Consider the following 19523-nt stretch of genomic DNA (forward strand, 5'->3'; position numbering starts at 1 on the left):
AGTTTCATCCTTGGGTGTACTTTCAAGGGTGTACTGTCTAATTTACAGCTCTAAGCATAGGATTGAAATTGGTTCTTTTCAGGATAAAGTACTGTTAAGTTTGTTCAGTAGTCTTGCTTCACATAATGTTTTCTTTATTAAAGGCCTCTGCCAAGAAGGCAGCATTAAAAGGTGGTTTGGATAAGACTGTGAGCCTCAGAAAGGATTTGACAGAGATGCATGAATGGATAACACAGGCTGAAGAAGAATATCTGGAAAGAGATTTTGAGTATAAAACACCGGATGAATTACAGAAAGCTGTTGAGGAACTGAAGGTAAAAGATGAACAAAGACCTTGAAAAGTTTTTAAAGTTCTTTTTGAAGCTTCTGCTGTAACAAAAGTCTACTCTTTCATATAGAAAGGCGTCTTTTGATATCTATTTGTTAGCCTGAAATTTAAAGCAGTAGGTGTCTTCAAGTAATTTCTATTTGGAATATGTTTGAAGATATTTAAACTGTCACAGTACTTCATAGCTAGTTTTTGTTGTTTTCTTTTTGTTTTTATTGGATACTAGATTGCGTTTCAGCTTCAACATCATGTTGCTTAAGGAGAAATTCCCAAGAATCAGATGTTAGCAGCAGTTAAGCGATAGATAGAGTTTTATGTTTTATGCTTATGGGAGAGGAAGGGAGAGAGAGAGAATTAGTGATTTAGGATGTCAGGATGCATTTTGGTATATACTGTTAATTTCTTTAAAAATAGCATGTTTTGTCTCAAATAATGTTTCTTTCTTGTGGGATGAATGTGGTCTTTGGACAAACACAATAATTTGTGATTAATGCTCAAATATACTCATGCTCAACCACTGGATGTGGACTTGATTTTTGTTTTCTAGGTGAATTGTTTGGCCTATACCATTCAGGAATTCAGATTACATGGCCTTAATGATTAAACCTGGTGAAATGAATTTGTAACACAATAGATTTTTTCATCTGCAGTTTGTAAAGTTTTATGGCAAAGGTATTTGGAGCATTTCTTGGGAGAAAATAAAAAATTAAAAAAAAAAAAAAAAAAACACTTTTCTGAAAACTCCAGAAAGCTAAATAGTTGTACAAAGGTGTATTGTAAGTGTGAGAAATGCAAATTGCGGTGAGTACTGTGTATTGCCAAAAAAATGAAAAAAACAAAGTGTTTTGGATGCATTCAAGATCATAGCAGAAAGTCGGGGAATTAATTAGCTGTTGGGTGTGGTTTTTTTTTGTTGTTGTTGTTTTGTTTGTTTTTGGTTTTTGTTTTTTCCTTCTGACAGAGACAATTCTGAAGGAGTTATTTAAAGTCTGCTTCCTTCTCAAACCAGAATTCTTTTTTACAGAGAGCAAAGGAGGAGGCCATGCAGAAAGAAGTGAAAGTGAAGCTTATTACTGATTCTGTGAATAATTTTATAGCAAAGGCTCCACCTGCAGCTCATGAGGCTTTGAAAAAGGAACTTGATGTTCTAATTACCAACTACCAGCGACTATGCAGCAGACTGAATGGAAAGTGCAAAACTCTGGAGGTTGGTTATCCTGTCAATCATTATATTTATAGCCATTCTAACCCCAGAAGTAAGGTAGAGAACGAAGGTGTATTATTGTATGGGATCATGAGTAGCCCAAGGCTTTCCTGAGTGTATGAGTCATATACTAAACACTGCATGTATTGAGAGTCGTATGTGCTGGAGAGTCAAATTAAAGAAATGCCTCAGGCATGGTTCATAGATGGGAGACAGCAATAGCTGCTCTGGGTTTTTATCCCTTCTGAGATGAAGCCAAGCATCTGTCTTCTGTAGCAGCCCTCTGATGTTGTCTTCACTAGCTCCTCTAAGCTTCTTTCTTCCATGGCTAAGGATTTTAATTAAACGGCCCCAAAGCAGAACAGGTGGTGTAATATCAGCACAGGAACAGCATGTGATCTGCTCACAATCTGAATGTATCTCATGCATTTTGAGTTGACCCAGCCATTTTGGCCAGTTCCATTAGAGATTCTTGCCCTAGGACTGTTTGTATTTTACACAGTGGTCACAGTGACTTATGTAAGTATTTTTATTGTGAACTAATTCATACTAGCTAACTTTGTAGAGGACAAGTATATACTAGGGTAAAATTTATCTCCTCTAAATTTTGCTGTGGGAAATTAGGTCTGTAGTCTAAGCTGGTAATCTGTGTTTGCCCCAATGAATGATGATATTATTGTACAGTAATATCCCTCTATAACCTCTTCTTTGACCAGACAGTTAAATTTACTATGACCAAAGTTAGGTGAGATGGATTGTACTTCGGGAAACTTGACGTACAGTCTGCCAAATATATCCCAATAAAATTATTATAACTTCTACTAACAAAAAAGGAAAAATTAAAAGATTTATGGAGATTTAAACATTTTGCTTATATATAAAGTACCTTTTTTATCTGCTTATTTAAGGATCTTCAGGTACTGGAAAATATTAAATGATAAACAATAGAAGAATAAGAACACAATTTAATCTTACAACATTGTGTTTTGTACTCTAGCATTTAAGCTGTCTATAAATTTGTTGTGATTTAAGTCATCAGGCAGCTATGCACCACAAAGTCAAGTCATTTGTTCACTCCCCCTGCAGTGGTATGGGGGAGAGAATTGGAGGAAAAAAAAGTAAAACTCATGAGTTGAGATAAGGGCAGTTTAATAGGAAAGAAAAGGAGAGGGGGAAAAAAAAAAAAAAAAGAACAAAATGTGAAGCATAACACAGTTATTTACCACCAGCTGACTGATGCCCAGCCACTAACCACTCCCCAAGCAAGGGCAGCCCTCACTGCCGAGTCCCACCAGTTTTATTGTTCAGCATGACACCATATGGTATGGAATATCCCTTTGGTTGGTTTGGGTCAACTGTCCTGGCTGTGTCCCACCCCAGCTTCTTGTGCACCCCCAGCCTCCTCACTGGCAAGGCTACACAAGAAGCAGTAAAGTCCTTGACTTAGTATAAGTACTGCTCAGCAACAATTAAAACATAGGTGTGTTATCAACATTATTTCCATCATAAATCCAAAACACAGCACCATACCATCTAGTGTGAAGAAAATTAACTCTATCCCAGCTGAACCAGTACACATTTATACTAAATGTGGTTGAGAATTAATTTCTGTAGAGATTTTGGTCAGAATTCCTTAAAGCTGTGTTTTTAGATATTTTATGAATCTGTGCTTTAAGTAATTAATGCACAGACTATATAAGCAACTTAAGTACATCTTGTAATAAAAACATAAACTTCTAACATGAATCCTTAAAAATCTGATAATTTGTATATTTAGAACTCATAAGAAAATTTTACAGAAAAGCATATGAAACAGAAAAAACTTCACGAAAAAGAAAAGATTATATTGTGTTTTGCAAAAGCATTTGTTTATTTGTATTATCTTCTGTGATTTTGCCCTGTTTAATCAAAATGTTTTGGCTGTGTATTGTATTTATTTGGAATCCACAAATACTGGAAAAAATCAACTGTATGGCACTATAACCATCAGACATTGTGGTGTTTTGGGAAGAAGTATGCAATGTTTTCAGTGTTTTAAAATGTGGAATTGGCTGTTAGATCTTCAATCTCAATAAACATTTTTTTTTCTCCATCAGGAAGTATGGGCATGTTGGCATGAATTATTGTCATATTTGGATGCAGAAAATAAATGGTTGAATGAGATGGAATTGAAACTCAAGGCAACTGAAAATATCCAGGGAGGTGCAGAAGAGATTTCTGAGTCCCTAGATGTAAGTGGTGTCTTTAATAATGCCAAATCACATGTACTCCTAAATTGAAAATCACATCATATTCAAAACAAACTACAAACTACACTATTACACAAGCAAAATACAGAATATTTGGAAAGTCCTGTGTTGTCACTTGATTCAACAAATCAGGTTTTGAATTTAGATCCACCTAAGTGAAATGAAGTAATTGAACATGTTACACCTGATGTCATACACAATTTTTGGTGATAATAATATCTATGTTTTAAAAAACAGCCTCTCTTAAGTCAGTTTAAAATATCAAAGGCTAGGGAGAGCAAACTTTCATCCTAGAGCTGCAGTTCTCTGTATTATTACTTTTTTTTTTTTTTTTTCCCTGTGGAACCTTTCAAATTTTTAGAAATTCGGTTAATATTCAAAGTGAATCAAAATACAAAATATTACATTTGTGTTTTCTTTCTGCTGTAGAACTTCATCCATGATGGTACTCAAGCAAATTTTTTATACTTAAGTACACAAAAACTGCCACTGAACTCATTGGGAATATTCCACATGCTTAAAATGAAGCACTCAATTTATTATTATTATGTTTTCTGATTATAGTAATAGGTAATACAGGATATTTGTTTTCAACACAGAGGATATTGAAATTTTTGTCCTTTCTATCTACTTTAATTGTGCATGAAAAGCGAAGTTCATTTTTAAGTGGAATTATGATTGTTCTGTAGAGTTTTATTATCAGAAAGGATATCAATCTACTTTTTGACTTCGTTTCAGTCTTTGGAACGTTTAATGAGACATCCAGAAGATAATCGCAATCAGATTCGGGAGTTGGCTCAGACTTTAACTGATGGTGGAATCTTGGATGAACTGATCAATGAAAAACTTGAGAAGTTCAATACTCGATGGGAAGAACTGCAGCAGGAAGTATATTTAATAACTGACCTTCTCTCTCATTAAAAAGTCTAGCACCATTAAAAAAAAAAAAAGTGTAGTTCCTAAGCAATGCAAAAATATTGACTTATTTTAGAAGTGGACCAATTGTATAAGTGTGGTGGGTTAATTCCAAAGCACTACATGGCTGTTTGCTCACTCCTCTGGTGCCGTGGAGGAGACAACCAGAAAAGGCAAGGGAAACTTGTGGGTTAAAATAAAGGCAATTTAATAAGTAATGAAAAAAAAAAAAAAAAAAAAAGGAAGAAAAACAAGTGATGAACAGTAGTTTGGGAAAAAATTCCCCCAGTTCTATTGCTGACCAATGACACTATACGGTATGGAATACCTCTTTGGTCAATTCAGGCCGGTTTACAAAGGAGTAAAGTGGCAAAAATGACGATAAACTCTAAATAAATGCGGAACATCCTTACAGGACGGAGTACCTAGGCAGTTAAATTGCAAGAAATGTTCACTATATATACATGAAAAGTGATATTAATGGAGGACAATGAGTCCTGACTTCATATATGAAATTGCAACTTATGAATTAATTGTTATTGCTCAGAAGGAAGATTATGAAAATAAATGTCAGGAAGAAGTCATCTCAGCACATGGTAAAAATGAGAAAGGAACTAGGAAAGAAATCAGAGACCCTCATTATAACTGGAACCAGAACACATTCAAAGATGAGCTACAAAGGCAACCGAAAGTAACTTAGGTTCAATGGCATAAGTGATGTACATGGAAAAATTTTGGAAAGGAGCTGTGAGCAAACGATAATTATTCCTACAACAAGGATAACTTTTTTTTTTTCTTCTTTCATGATGCATGAAATGTACTTGTTCTTGAGAACAATGACATTAATAACACAGCAGTATGTATTGGGGATTGGTCTGTTCTCCCACGTGCCTGGTGACAGGACGAGGGGGAATGGGCGAAAGTTGCGACAGGGGAGTTTTAGGTTGGATGTTAGGAAGTACTTCTTTACCGAAAGGGTTATTAAGCATTGGAACGGGCTGCCCAGGGAGGTGGTGGAGTCACCATTCCTTGAGGTCTTTAAAAGACGTTTAGATGTAGAGCTTAGCGATATGGTTTAGTGGAGTGCTTAGTGTTAGGTCGGAGGTTGGACTTGATGATCTTGAGGTCTCTTCCAACCTAGAAATCTGTGTCTGTGTCTGTGTCTATTAAGGAAGGGGCCTCAGCTGTTCTGAGCTTAAACTTGAAGGACAGGGAGGTAAAGAGTCTGGTTCCCTTTACTACTACTAACTGCAGGCTTTCATGTTGTTCCATATTTTTCTGGACAGTATCCTAAGAAAAAAAAATAACATAACTTTCTGTATACTTCCTCTTTTTTTTTGATACCAAACTTCTGTTTAAATCATAGAATCATAGAATTGTTTGAGTTGGAAGGGACCTTAAAGATCATCTAAGTATCTGCCATGGGGCTGATACTTTCCTTCGAATTCTGCTTCTTAGTGTCTGTTTTTTTTCCTGACTTGGAGGAGAAAACTGGGAATATACAGAGGACTTCTGGTGTGTGAAAACAGGGCTTTCACATAGTCTTGCTGAGTGATGGATGAATAGTATCCAGTCTTCACAATAATAAGCATTAAATTTAAAAAAAAAAAAAATCGTGTTAGCTGTAGGGGTTAAATTTGAAAAGTACAATATGTATTGTGAATATGTACTGACCAGACTTCTGGAGACAATTTTGATGAGTATATAGGCAAAATATATTAGAAATGTATTCACTGCTTTCCAGTTTAAATAAGGACAGAAAAGTGGGAGGGGGAGAAAGCCTCCTCCTTCTTGGAAAGCTAATCTGATGTTCAGCTGTCAAATACTAATGGTGAGATCTGTATATGTATATCAGAGAGTAAAGAAACTATTTCAGTCACAAGTGACTCAATCACACTGCTTCTTTACCATATGAATACCTCTTTTCTGCAAAAAAACGTTTTATTAATTTTTGCAGTGAAGTCTTGCATGCTTTGTTTCATAGATTTCTGACACTGAATTTTCTGTGCCATTTGTGTAGCCCTGTTGAAATGAGTATGCACTCTCCTTGCATAAGAATACATTGCAGGAATATAACAACACTATGCAGCTTGTGTTCAAGGTCACTTCTACTTCAGACCAGCTAGTAGGCTATCCTAATGTTAAATATCCTAGGTTATTTATTTTATTTAAAGAATTACACAGATAATTATGAAGACAATAAGCTCATTTGCACAGAAGCTGGTAGGTGAAATTTTTATTCACTATTAATAGAGCAACCAAACCAAACCTTTGGCAGAGAATTGTGCTGCATCACTACTGAGATACTCCTTTTCAAAGGCAGATCAAGGTTTTATGTTTGTATGCCTTATCTTCTTCTTTAGTTAACAAAGAGAGTATGTTTAGTTTACTCTTGAACACCTGGGACTGGTCGATAAGCAACATACACCCTATCTTCACTTTTCAAGGACTGATTCACTTACAAATTATATATATTGGATCTACGAAACACTATTGCCTGAAGAAATTCAAACTAATATTGCAAGTGGCTGTAACGTTAAAAACAATTTAGATCCTGCCCAACAAACTCCAGAAATATCAGATAGGTATTCTTGAGACTATGCTTGCAAAAACCTGTATAAAATGTTTCCTGTATGGGGTTTACACTGTATTCATTTTTTATTCTTGGGGATTGTTTCTTAAATTCTTTTAGGACTCCTTCAAAGATTACAGTTATATCAAATATCACACATTCATGATTTGTTGCAATTTTCTTATTTTCTTCTCCTCTCAAGAGGAGAAAAAAAATCTTCATGACCCATATCCACATGATTATTATGAAGATGGCTTCTTCTACAAGGCACAGAGAGCACCTGGTGGTAATCTAAAGAGATAAAGAAATCCTCATTGGTATAATTTGCACTTTTGGACTACATCTAATCAAAGATGAATATCACTTTGGGGTTGAAGGGTCAAATATTTGTAGTGAGTTATTTTGAAAACACACTGTGAAATATTACTAGAATTTGCAGGGAGTTTTTTCTAGCTTGAATGGTATAAAAAAAAATTTCCTGTGCCCAAAATGAATAGCTAGATTTTTTATGTTCTAATATATTTTTTTGTGTTCTAATATGTTTAGCCACTAATCCACTCTGATTCTAAACTAAAAGTGGAGATTAATGTATTAACAATTTCATGAAAAAAGTACAGAGATGTTGTAATGTATCTCAATCACAAAAAATACGTAAGAAACTGCAGAGCCGTTGGTTTAAAAAAAAAAAAAAAAACACTCCATGAATACTTTTTCTCTTTTCCTTCCTAACAGAAGGGTTTTTTTTCATTTGTTTGTATTTTCCTTGACAGCTGTCAACATTTCACTGGCTCAGAAATAAGTAAAGAGTTGCTTATTTTCCTGAGATTTCCCATTTAGCAATTAACTGTCACACACTTCCCCTTAGAGACTAAGTCTCCAGCTTTATTGACTATGATCTAATAGCAGAACTAGAGCTTCCTGTTATGTCTTCAGACCCATTTATAAAGTGTGGTGTTAAACTGTCTTATTTCCTCTTCAGACTAAAAGAAAGCCAATGTTCTTTCACTGAAACAAAAAAATAATAGCTCAACATAATAAATTTAAATTTTGCATATACATGTATATATATAAATAGTTTAAACTTTTATATAGCTTTTTAAAAATATGCGTATATAGATATACACGTGCAAACACTTAAAAGTTTTAAGGACAAATATGAAACTCAGGTTCACAGGTGTGTAGTATGTATGCTCCTTTTAGAAAAGCCCTGTGATACTTTCCTCCATCAGTACCTTTTCTACTGACAGAAAAAGAATAAAACTCCTCCATAATGTTGCATCTTTCTTGATTGAATTGATAAGTATTCTGCAATGCCAGTGACAATGCCAGGGACCTACTCAGTGAACAGGATTAAGTTTTTGAGTCACTTGATACACACTGGAGAAATATCTTACATTGTGTCACACTTCTTTGACTGTATTGTACTTTTTATAAGATTATTGTGAAGACTCCTTGGTTTCATTTACAGTGTAAATTAATCAGGGTCACGGCACAGGCTTGTTTCTCCATACAATGTAAGCATTGGTTCATTCTCTGTGAGTGTCACATGGCTCTCTGAGATGGTGAGTGAGCACAGTTTAGGTGAGGGTGCAGAACAGCTCTAGTCAGTACAGCAAATGTATTGAGTGAGGACATTTAGCCAGTGTAGTAGTCATGTTAATTGCCTGCAAAGCTGAAGGACAGGCCCTAAACTATTTTAGCCTCCGTGTCAGGCTGCTTATCAATATTTTGAATATGGAATTATAAAATCATAGAATAACAGAATATCTGAGTTGGAAAGGACCCATAAGGATCATTGAGTCCAACTCCTGGGTCCCCAAAGGACCACCCCATATATATATATATTTATATATCAGACTGTGTGTCTGAGAGTGTTGTCCAAACGCTTCTTGAAGTCTGACAGGCTCAGTTCTGTGACCACTGCCCTGGGGAGTCTGTTCTAGTGCCCAACCACTCTCAAGTAGCAAACCTTAATACTGTACTGGGGAGTAACTCTGTTTCACTGGTTTATTTGGTGGGGTAGTAACACCTTAGTGGCTCAGGTGCTTCCATTAACACTGACAGCATGTGTCCAATACGTAAAACTGCTCAGTTCCACAGAAGGCTCCTGGATCTGGCAGTGATACAAGATTATCTGATCAGATGTTTTAAAATAGCACAAAGCAGCTTACAAACACAAATATAGTAAATACTGGTTGGATCCCTATTCTTTAACTAATGCCAACAGCTAGCAAGAATGCTCACAAGAAGTATTCTTCATTTGTTAAATATGAAGCTCTATAAGAATTGAGGCTCCATGAAGAAGGTACAGATATATCAAGAATTCTCACTGAATTGCTGAGAGATATTTTTGTTCAAAGCAAGAGTTTTGTAATACCTATGAAATCAGATTGAAGAATAGCTGTCTCACCAATGAGGAAAAGTGTGATTTGACTTGAAAAATGGCCGGACACATAGCAAGTTATATAAGAGTACTTTCTTCCTCTCTCCTCTTTTCATTCATGTCAAAGAGAGTTAGTCACTTTATTCCATGGTCAGCAATATGACTGTACAGAGAAAAACTGTGTTAGAGTTGAGATCGCTCATAGTTGTTATGTGCTTTGCATAAAGCAGAAATTTTGCTAGGTTTAAGGTAAAAGATGAGAGAGCAGGTGAATGAAATGATGGAGAAAGTACCAGGTTGTTTATTATGTATTAATTACCACATTAAACTGTTACAAATAATAATTAAAGCTAACCAATTTATGTCAAGTGCTTAATACAGCTGTTTTTTAAGGACAGATTGGAAGAATAATTTATTGTTCTGACTTGGTAAACCACAAAGGCAACTTCTTTGAAAGGAAAGGACCCTTAAAAAAAATTATATATATATATATTTAAACAGTGATGATAGGTAATCCACTGGGGTACTGATGGTGGCGTAGAAGAGTCAACTTCCTAGACCGAAAAAGACTCTGGTTAGAATGATAATAGATTGGGAAAGCTCTCAGTCAAGACAAGGATCCATCTCTATTTTCAGAATAGGAATTGCCCGTGTTCCAGAAAACTATTTATGCTTCATGTATGAGAGCTCCTTCTCAAGAGAGCTTTTCTCTCTCTCTCACTGAAGTGGATTGTCTCAGATAGGATTGTACCCTATTCTCAGTAAACAAAATCTCTTGAACTGTATAATAAGATCAGGAGGACTGCTACACCTCAGAATGAAAGACTGAACTATCAGGATGGTTTTATTATACAGCTTTGTCTACTTCCATTCGCTATAGAAATCCTCAGTGCAGGGTCTTGCATTTTTTATAGCTTTTCTATGCAGTCTAGGAGGTTTTTTTGGTTGTTGTTTGCTTCTTAGTAAAAAGAACTGAATGAGTGGCAAAAAGATGCACAATTTATCATATAAAAAGGTGGATGAGCACAAGTGATGAGTACTATTTTTTATTTTTAGCCTGCATTTTGGTAGAAAATAAAAAGTGGAAAAAATGCATTATGCACATTATTATTGTTAGTATTGATAATGTTGTCATTGTTTTTAGGCTGTAAGAAGACAAAAGAGTCTTGAACAGAGTATTCAATCTGCACAGGAGACTGACAAAACCCTCCGCTTAATCCAAGAGTCTCTTGCTGTTATAGACAAACAGCTAACAGCCTACATTGCAGACAGAGTTGATGCAGCACAAGTGCCTCAGGAAGCACAGGTAAGTTATATACAGGTTGAAATGATGTGCTTACCAGTTTTCTCAGTCAGCCACAGAGTATTTGGTTGTCCCTCAGCCTCATGCTACTAAGGGAGATTTGCAACACGATCAGTTTGAAAGTGCAAGTAAATTTTAGGTTGGATTACTTTGAGAAGGTCAACCTAATTCTCTAGTAAATTCATATTTTCCTTCTGCTTTTTCTTGTATTCCTGTCCAGAAGATGTAAAGAACTATAAATGTTGTAGAAGACTATACAGTAACTTTAAAATGACAAAGATAAACAATGTGACTCTTTAAAATCCAGTTCCCATCCCAGAACGAAGGAGCTCATCCTCTTCAATACTCTTAGATGGCTCTTTTACAAAGTTGATTACGTGGCCTTGAGATTCTCAATAAATTACTGAAGCATGGACAACATTGATAATTATTTCATAATGTGCACATAAATGTGCATATATTTCAATTTTTACAGCACATGTAGACTGATCAGAATCAGCTTTTCTTATTCCCTAGAAATGGTTTATTGAGCCTTTGAAATAAAATTGTACATCTAATTCTCATTTTTACTTTTTCTTTGTTTGTTCTAACACATCTGCTTTACAGCAGCATTAAAATGGTAAGAATACAAGTTGAAATAAAATCAAGTATCTCCAGTATAAAAAAACAAACAAACAAACAAAAAACTATCAGAGTACAACATTATATACAGCAACTTTTCTGTACTTTTCACTTAAATTTAGGAAGACAGGTTACAAAAAAAAAAAACCTACAGGAAAATTGAAAACAGATGCTTCATAATGATTTTCAGATGAGGCATTCTTTCTAGCATGCCTGTAGAGCTTAAAATCATTTTAAAATATGGGTGTCTTGCAAGGAGTAGCTTAGACGATCTTAATTACATTCTGAGCTGAACATATGTAGCCCTGAAAATCATCTTTTATCTCTCTTAAATATATAAAAGTTTCCATGTCTTTTGAATTAAAAGGTAGATAGACTTACCTTGCAAATGCTTTTCTTGTGTATGTATGTTTGTAAGCACATACAGGTATTTTTGTGTGTGTAAAGAAGTGATATTTAGAAAACAGGATTGTATTTGCACTCAGTTTTATTTGAAAATGATTCTGATTTACTTGCTCCTAACTTACATAAATGTAAAAATGGGATTAGAAAACTTTCCCAGTTTGAATCCTGAGTTGTTAGTTAACAGTTGAACTTCTGAAATTATTTTATTCTTTCCTTTAAATGTAAATAATGTAAATGTTTTTTACATGAAACAGGATACAAATCAGCATTTGTTAAAGATGTATTCATTTAATTTCTCATCTTGTAATTACATAACTCTGCTACATAAGATAAATTTGACATGAAAATATGCTTTTCTTTTTGGTGTATTTGGACACTATAAATTTTAACATTTTTCAGTGTTCCAAATATCCCATGGATGCATCTGGTTTATGTGCATCCTCAAATGCAAGTCTGGCAATGATCACAGACTGTGTCAAAGGAATTAATTCCGAACTTCAACAACTGAAGCAGCATAAAACTCAACCAACCTTAATTAGCACACTTTTTCATGGGAGAATTTCAGTTCATTGCTTTTGCAGAACTTGTTTTTATTCTTGAGATTTTGTTGTCTGATGTTGAATTCACAGGATTATATTATGTCCACGTTGGGGAAAAAAAAAGCATAGAGGCTGCTGTTTTTTTCCCTTTCATGTTTTTATTTTAAGTTACAAGTGGAACCTAATGGAAAAAAACGTAATTAACAAGTGAACAAATTCAGCGCAAATAATCAAGATCTTTGAAGTTCAGTTGTGAAGTTCTTTAAAATCCTTAGGGGAAAAGGGAATATACAATCAAGTTTATGCAGGTAAATATACTGAATCATTCCATAAATGAATGGCTGTCCTAAGCAGTGGCAGAGTAGGCACATTTCCTAATTTCCTAAGTCTCTGCTGGCACAGCTCTGTTGTGGAATTGAAAACAGCACATTCATATAAGGCATCCTGCAGTACTGTCTGCACAGCTGGACAGGGAATCTTCGAGTCAGTGATGATGGTTTCTGGGCAGAGGTCAGTTTATCCGTGCTGAGAGATTTAACAAACTGTTCAGCAATATGTGTTGCATTTCTTCAAACATAAATAAATAAATCTGGATGAATTGATGATCAGAAAACTGTTGAGGGCTAGGGAGCTTTGTGTGTCTCCATGTTTGCTTCAAAAATTCAAAACAGTTTAGAGCTTAGATAAGAGGAATAATCTTTGGTTCAGCTAATCAGAAACAAATCTGAGAAAATGAAATTATATTTAGCTCTTTTTAATTGAAATGATCAATTTAGTTTATTCAGAAAGTTGGCATAAAGAAAAAGGAGTCTTCAAAGTTAAGTATGTGATATTCAGCTTCTTTCTATCATTTTTGGAATGTAAATTCCATGTGCTTCTTACTCCACCATGTGGCTCTGAGAATTTAATGCTATACAGGCACTGCTACCCAACAGTTTCTACTTACTGGTTCACTCAAGTAAAGATTCACACAAAACAATTTACAAAAAAACATGTAGATAAATCATTTCAGATTCCTCAAGGTTTAATTACTACTAATAATAAAAGCTAGAGTAAGGTTAAGCCTAAAACAATATTTCAGATTTGTTTGTATGGTTGATCTCATTATCCCAACTGAGGTATTTTTAACTCCTTTAAAATGCTAAGAAAATACAAGGAATGAAGTCATCGTCACAGGAATGTTCCATTTGCTGACTTCTTTTCAAGTATTCAGTAACTGACAGGAAAAAAAATAAATAGATCTGTACTGAAAATATTAAATTTATGTGACAAAGGATTTTCAAGATAATTATTTATAGCTTTGTTATTATTAAATAACTCCTGGTGCAGAGAGAGAATCCCCAGTTTGTACCGCTGTTTAGTCTGGAAGATATTCTTTTTTTATATTATGGGATAGAAAATATACTTCTTTCACTTCTCACCTGAATGAATAACTTGTCTGTTGTTCTCCCTGCAGACATAACTAAAATTCATTCTGGAGAGTAAAAGAAAAAGTACCATACTTTGTCTTTTCAACAAGCTCCTTGAATCCGGTTCAATAGTGATAAGCACTACGCGCCTTACTATTTTCTAAGTAATGATAGTTATTAATCCATTGTTAAAATATCATTGTGGTATGTTCAAACGAAAGTTAATATGATACTATAATGGCAGAGTTGCTCAGTTATGTGATGTATTACTTGACAAGAATAATGCCATGCATCATTGTCTTCAGACTAACATTTTGAGACAAAGACTACATGGTTATCTGCCTCATAAAATGTCTAATGTAGAAGGTATTCGTATCTACATTTCCTGTGCTGGAAATTTTGAGAATTATTTTTTTCAGCTGTATGTAGAAGATGAGGTCAAAAAGGAGCTAGTTAATATGCATTTTTTAGTAAGTTCTTTTGAGAACTTACTAATTTGCTGATCTTGCCAGCATAGTCAATATTGACTTGCAAGTCCTCCCTGCATTATGAATTTCTGGCAACTAGTATGAAATATCTAACAATGATGTCAGGCAATGTAAAATAAAGACATTTTGGAGGATAGCATGCAGTATAATACTTGATCCTGAATCCATTCCCGAAATAACAGAGCCAACAGAGTTTCCTTCTTTTGTAAGGAGCAGACAAAACAGACGAGGTTTCCTGCAGTTCTGGGGTAGAAGGTAGTATCTGTGCCATGAGAAAGCAGTTTCCCCAGTGTTTTAATGTTTTACTGAATGTCTTTCAAACTTTTTTGCAACTTGCTGGTACTAGATCAACTGAACTTTAAGCTGTTTTCATAGTGTAGTCTTTTCAACACTACTCATATGAAAATCTGTTTGCATATTAGACCCCACATAATCTTTGCAGCCATCGTTCTACAATATTGATTCAAGATATACTCTTACATTTTTGTATTTTTATCCTTTGATTATAAATAAATTGCTTGCTTTTTAACTAAATACCAGAGATGTGTGTATTTTGTGGTTTATGTCTTTGTTGTTGGTTTTGTTTTTTTTTTTTCAGATTACTTTCCATTGTTATAATTTTGCTGATTATTCCTGACTGACATTTCTTTGTTTTTGTATATATCATGACTGATTTTCTAATTATGGTAGCAGGTAGCAGGAAATGACATATAAGCTTTCTGTTGCAAGTGTTATTACAGAGTTTGCTTTTATGCCCTACTAGCTTTTTTCCAAATGCTGTTCTAGATGCATAAGATTGCACTTAGATTTGTACCACATTCTCTCAGTTTTAAAATGAGACAAACAATTATGTTGTTTCTTCTGTCTTTCCTTTTTCTGATTGAAGATAGGAAGGGTTTTCAACTAGCTATAGTGCCAGTTTCTGCTTTCTTTTTTTGTCAATATATCAATACTCTGCATTTCACTGTTCATCTTTCTAAAATTAAGACTAGTAGTTCAAGGAAAAAAAGTATTCCATGCCCTGGAGACTGAAATCTTTTTGTTCTAAAAGCGGTCTTTATGGCAATAGGCACAATCTGTTCATTTGGTCATATATATATATATATATATATATATATATATGTAAAACTAACTATATTTACATATATACACACACACATACATATATATGTTTTGTGAATTCATAAACTGTCTGAAAAAAAATGCCAGTCAGAGATAGAAAATGAGCATCCTTAACCCGTAGGACATGATAATTTAATTACAGTGTTATTTATATATGCATATACTACATTGTGTTGTGATGTTCTAGAAACGAAGGCAGTTCATGCTGCAAAGATTTTAGTCTTTACTAAAAGACAAAGCAGACAGGAACCACTGAGGAAAGCAGAGGTGGGAATAATAGAAATGAAAATAAATAAGTGTTTTCATATGGACATTTGGAAGAAATCCATGTAATAAATTCACGAGTCAAAGAGAATGAAAAAAAGTCAAAACAATCATGTTGAAATTGGATGAACAGGGGCATCATAGGCAGGTGTTATGAATTGTCTTATAGTCAGGACTCATTTAATCTTTCTGCTGAGACTGTGAATAGCAGTGGCGAATACAGAAAATCTTTACATGTCTTATGTACATGCCCTTACTCATTTTCTTTCAAGCTTTCCTGTAATGTCTTTTTCCTCCCTAATTCCATATTTTGCTGTCAGAGTAGGTTATGCTTCATCTCTCACCTGCAGAGCAATTTAAAAAAAAAAAAAAAAAAGATCAATTTTCATGCAGTGTCCCATAATACCTAGTTTCATAAACACTACTACTTACCTGTACTGTGCTGTTCTGACCTATTCAGATGAGAATCATTCAATTATATGCTTTCTGGAGTCACTGTGAGGTTGAATAAAGTAAACTGGAAAATACACCAAAGTTAATTGATGAGGTGCAGAAGAAAAACATTTGAAATATTGGATGTGATGTAGTGTATTTTAGTAGCATTTAGACTTCTTCCTTGTATATATAGTTCTGACTTCCAAGACATCAAGAAATGATTTGGCTTCAAGAGCATCACCAAGAGCAAGTCACCACCAAAAATTTGGTCCATTTGCTACTCAAACACATCAGAGAATCCTGTTACAATTCTAATCTACCTCAAGGGCAATATTTTAAACTTAGACAAGGAGAAAATAAATATTACAAAATAAACTATTAAATAAACCTTTTTGCCATGTATTGCATTGTCCTTTCAATTGACCTTCCATGCTTTCTCAAATCAAATATCATATTTTTTTAAAATTCTGTAGTTTGCTCTAAATATTACTGTCCATTCAGTGAATCACCATGACAAGTAGAAATTAAAATACTTGCTATGTACATACAGGATACTTTGATCAGACTTCGCTCAACTCTTCTGCTGATGTTGTGAAAATGATAAACAAAATACAAAAATAGTGAAGCAAATCACTTTTCTATTTGTGTTTTTCTTTTCTATGATTAATGCTTGCTTTTCTTTCCAATGAAAATAGTTGCTTTCCTTCAGAAGAAAGAAATATTTATTTTTTGCATGCAGTTTAATCACAATTTTCTTAGCAATATTATATAATTTTTGTCATGTCAGAGAGCTATATGGTTGGGAAGGAGAAGGTGGTTTCATTATGATCAGAAGAAACTAGACTGAATAATTTACGGGACAGTGAACAAGTAATTCTTTGAATAATTTCCTCTAGTGATCCAGTATAAATCATACTACTTTTAATAAACTTCAAAGTCAACTATTCCAAATAATATTAACAAGATTAACATTTTCTTGAAACACTTCTGATTATAGTCTTTGTTCTTCAATAGAAAATACAATCTGAATTAACAAGCCATGAGATTAGTTTGGAAGAAATGAAGAAACGAAACCGGGGCAAAGATGCTGCCAAAAGAGTTTTATCTCAAATCGATGTGGCGCAGGTATGCAAATTTTATTTCCTCCATTTTTTCTTCAGTCATGCAAACAAACAGCCTTAGTAATACTGTTACTATAGTGTGAAATATTCTTAAGCTATATCTTATGTTTTAGCTGTTCCTTTCTAATAAGGAAATTAGAAAGAATAAAGTATACAATTCTGCCCATTTTTCTATTACAACCTGAATAACTAGTTGGCAACGGTTTTAGAATAGACATAGTTGGCATAACCAACTTGTATGGATACTGATTAAAGGTTGTTTTGAACGTGCTGCAGTTGCTGCAGGGGCTTTTTAATATAGCCTTTGAGGTAAATGAAAATATTTAAAGATACTGTTTTTGAAAGACTGGCAAAACTGCATTTAAATTGTGATGAACCAGATTTTAAATGTCTTTGTCCTGTATTTCATATATCTTCATTTACAGTTCACAGTGTAAGTGGGAGTGGTGGAAGAAGAAGAATAAAGTCTAAGCTGAGCAGTGCGTTGCAGTCATAGTTTTAAAGTGTTAACTAATGCAGTATTTCACCTTGCTTAATAGATGTAGAGAGCTCTGTCTGAAGGAGATTTAATTAACATTTAAGAACAATACACATTTTTACTGATTAATCCCTGATGGGTTCTTAACTGTTTTGTTTCTTTCATTTCTGGCCAAAGTTCTCCAGACTGCAAAACAAACTGTTGTTACCATTGTTATTAGTAATGCCATCGTTCATGGGGAAAGATGAAGAATTTGGTTATGATATTCACAGTAAACAAGACCATATTTTTCTTCATCTCTGTCAAATGTTTCTAGGTATCTTAGTTTCAGTTTTATATTTTATTATGAATAAAATGAATGCCCTTTTAAAAGTTATTTAATTCAAAATGAAAAAGTTACTTTCAGTGTTTGATCTACAGGACTAGCTTTCCTTTTTTGAGAATACTTGTGTTTCCTATGTTCCTGTCTTCCTTCACACTAACTCACCTCCTGATGGTCTCCATGGCAGCTACCATGTTGCCTGTATTTCAAAAGTGAAGTGTAGGCATGTTGTGGTTCAGCCCGGCTGGCAGCCAAACACCACACAGCTGTTCGCTCACCCTCCCCCCTCCCTCTCCGGGATGGGGGAGAGAAACGGGAAAGTGAAGTCTGTGAGTTGAGATAAAGACAGTTTATTAAGACAGGGAAAAGAATAACAACAACAACAACAACAACAACAATAATAATAATAATAATAATAATAATAATAATAATAGTATTAATAGTAATAATGTGTACGAAATAAGTGATGCACAATGCAATTGCTCACCACCCGTTGACCGATGCCCAGCCTATCCCCGAGCAGCCGGCCCCCCCCTCCACCCCGGCTAGCCACCCCTATATATTGTTCAGCATGACGTCAGATGGTATGGAATACCCCTTTGGCCAGTTTGGGTCAGCTGTCCTGGGTCTGTCCCCTCCCAGCTCCTGCTGCATCCCTAGCCTGCTCGCTAGCAGGACAGAGCGAGAAGCTGAAAAGTCCTTGGCTTGGTGTAAGCACTGCTCTACAACAATTAAAACATCAGCATGTTATCAGCGCTCTTCTCATTCTAATCCAAAACATAGCACCCTGCCAGCTACTAGGAGGAAAATTAACTCTGTCCTACCTGAAACCAGGACAAGGCATCAGATGACTTTGTATCTAAATGTCTGTAAATTCAACAGCATGCAAAGGAACACTACCCTTTTTGCATGTATTTTGTTTTTCTTAGTCTATCTTTGTGCAGATATATATTTTTTTTTCCCTCTAAAGGCTTCTCTAGATGACCAGATATATCAGTTTGAGTTTTGACAAATTGGTGGGATCATTTTGAAAATCCGTTTCACTTACACTAGCTAACATATGAACAAAAACTAGCAAATTTACATGGATGTTGATCACACTTGGTGCATGCGTAATGTAAGTATGCCCCAAGAAGCTGAAAGCTAGAACCTCAGTTCCAAATACTTATATTTGATTTTAGGCCAGTGAGCTCCCTTGAATTCTTTCCCAGATTTCATATCTATCTTTACTTACTTTTTTCCTGGAGAGCGTACTCACTTTTAAATAAATAACAAAAGCATTTTTCTTTTTCGTTAAGAAATGCTTATTTGTCTTAAATATTCATTATAATATTAGTTCAACTGTCTAGGCAGAAAATAAACAAT

At 34.6% G+C, this 19523-nt stretch overlaps 1 protein-coding gene and 1 long non-coding RNA gene across 17 annotated transcripts in view; one reads left to right on the top strand and one right to left on the bottom strand.

Annotated features, from left to right (window-relative positions):
- DMD (dystrophin) overlaps positions 1-19523 on the top strand; it is a 1063969-nt gene that overhangs the window by 361407 nt on the left and 683039 nt on the right. For all 16 annotated transcript variants that reach the window (XM_040530986.1, XM_040530983.1, XM_040530994.1 and 13 more), the window contains 6 exons: positions 144-314; positions 1353-1535; positions 3629-3763; positions 4520-4669; positions 10796-10957; positions 17252-17362. In XM_040530986.1, coding sequence (XP_040386920.1) covers positions 144-314; positions 1353-1535; positions 3629-3763; positions 4520-4669; positions 10796-10957; positions 17252-17362 — 912 coding nt within the window. The remainder of the gene's footprint in view (positions 1-143; positions 315-1352; positions 1536-3628; positions 3764-4519; positions 4670-10795; positions 10958-17251; positions 17363-19523) is intronic.
- On the bottom strand, positions 15743-18418 carry LOC121057262. Its single transcript, XR_005813734.1, has 3 exons — positions 18324-18418; positions 16235-16319; positions 15743-16146 (listed from the first exon to the last, which is right to left on the bottom strand). It is a non-coding gene; the product is annotated as an uncharacterized LOC121057262 (long non-coding RNA).

The sequence above is a fragment of the Cygnus olor genome, chromosome 1 (genome assembly GCF_009769625.2).
Source record: "Cygnus olor isolate bCygOlo1 chromosome 1, bCygOlo1.pri.v2, whole genome shotgun sequence".
NCBI classification, from domain to species: Eukaryota; Metazoa; Chordata; class Aves; order Anseriformes; family Anatidae; genus Cygnus; species Cygnus olor.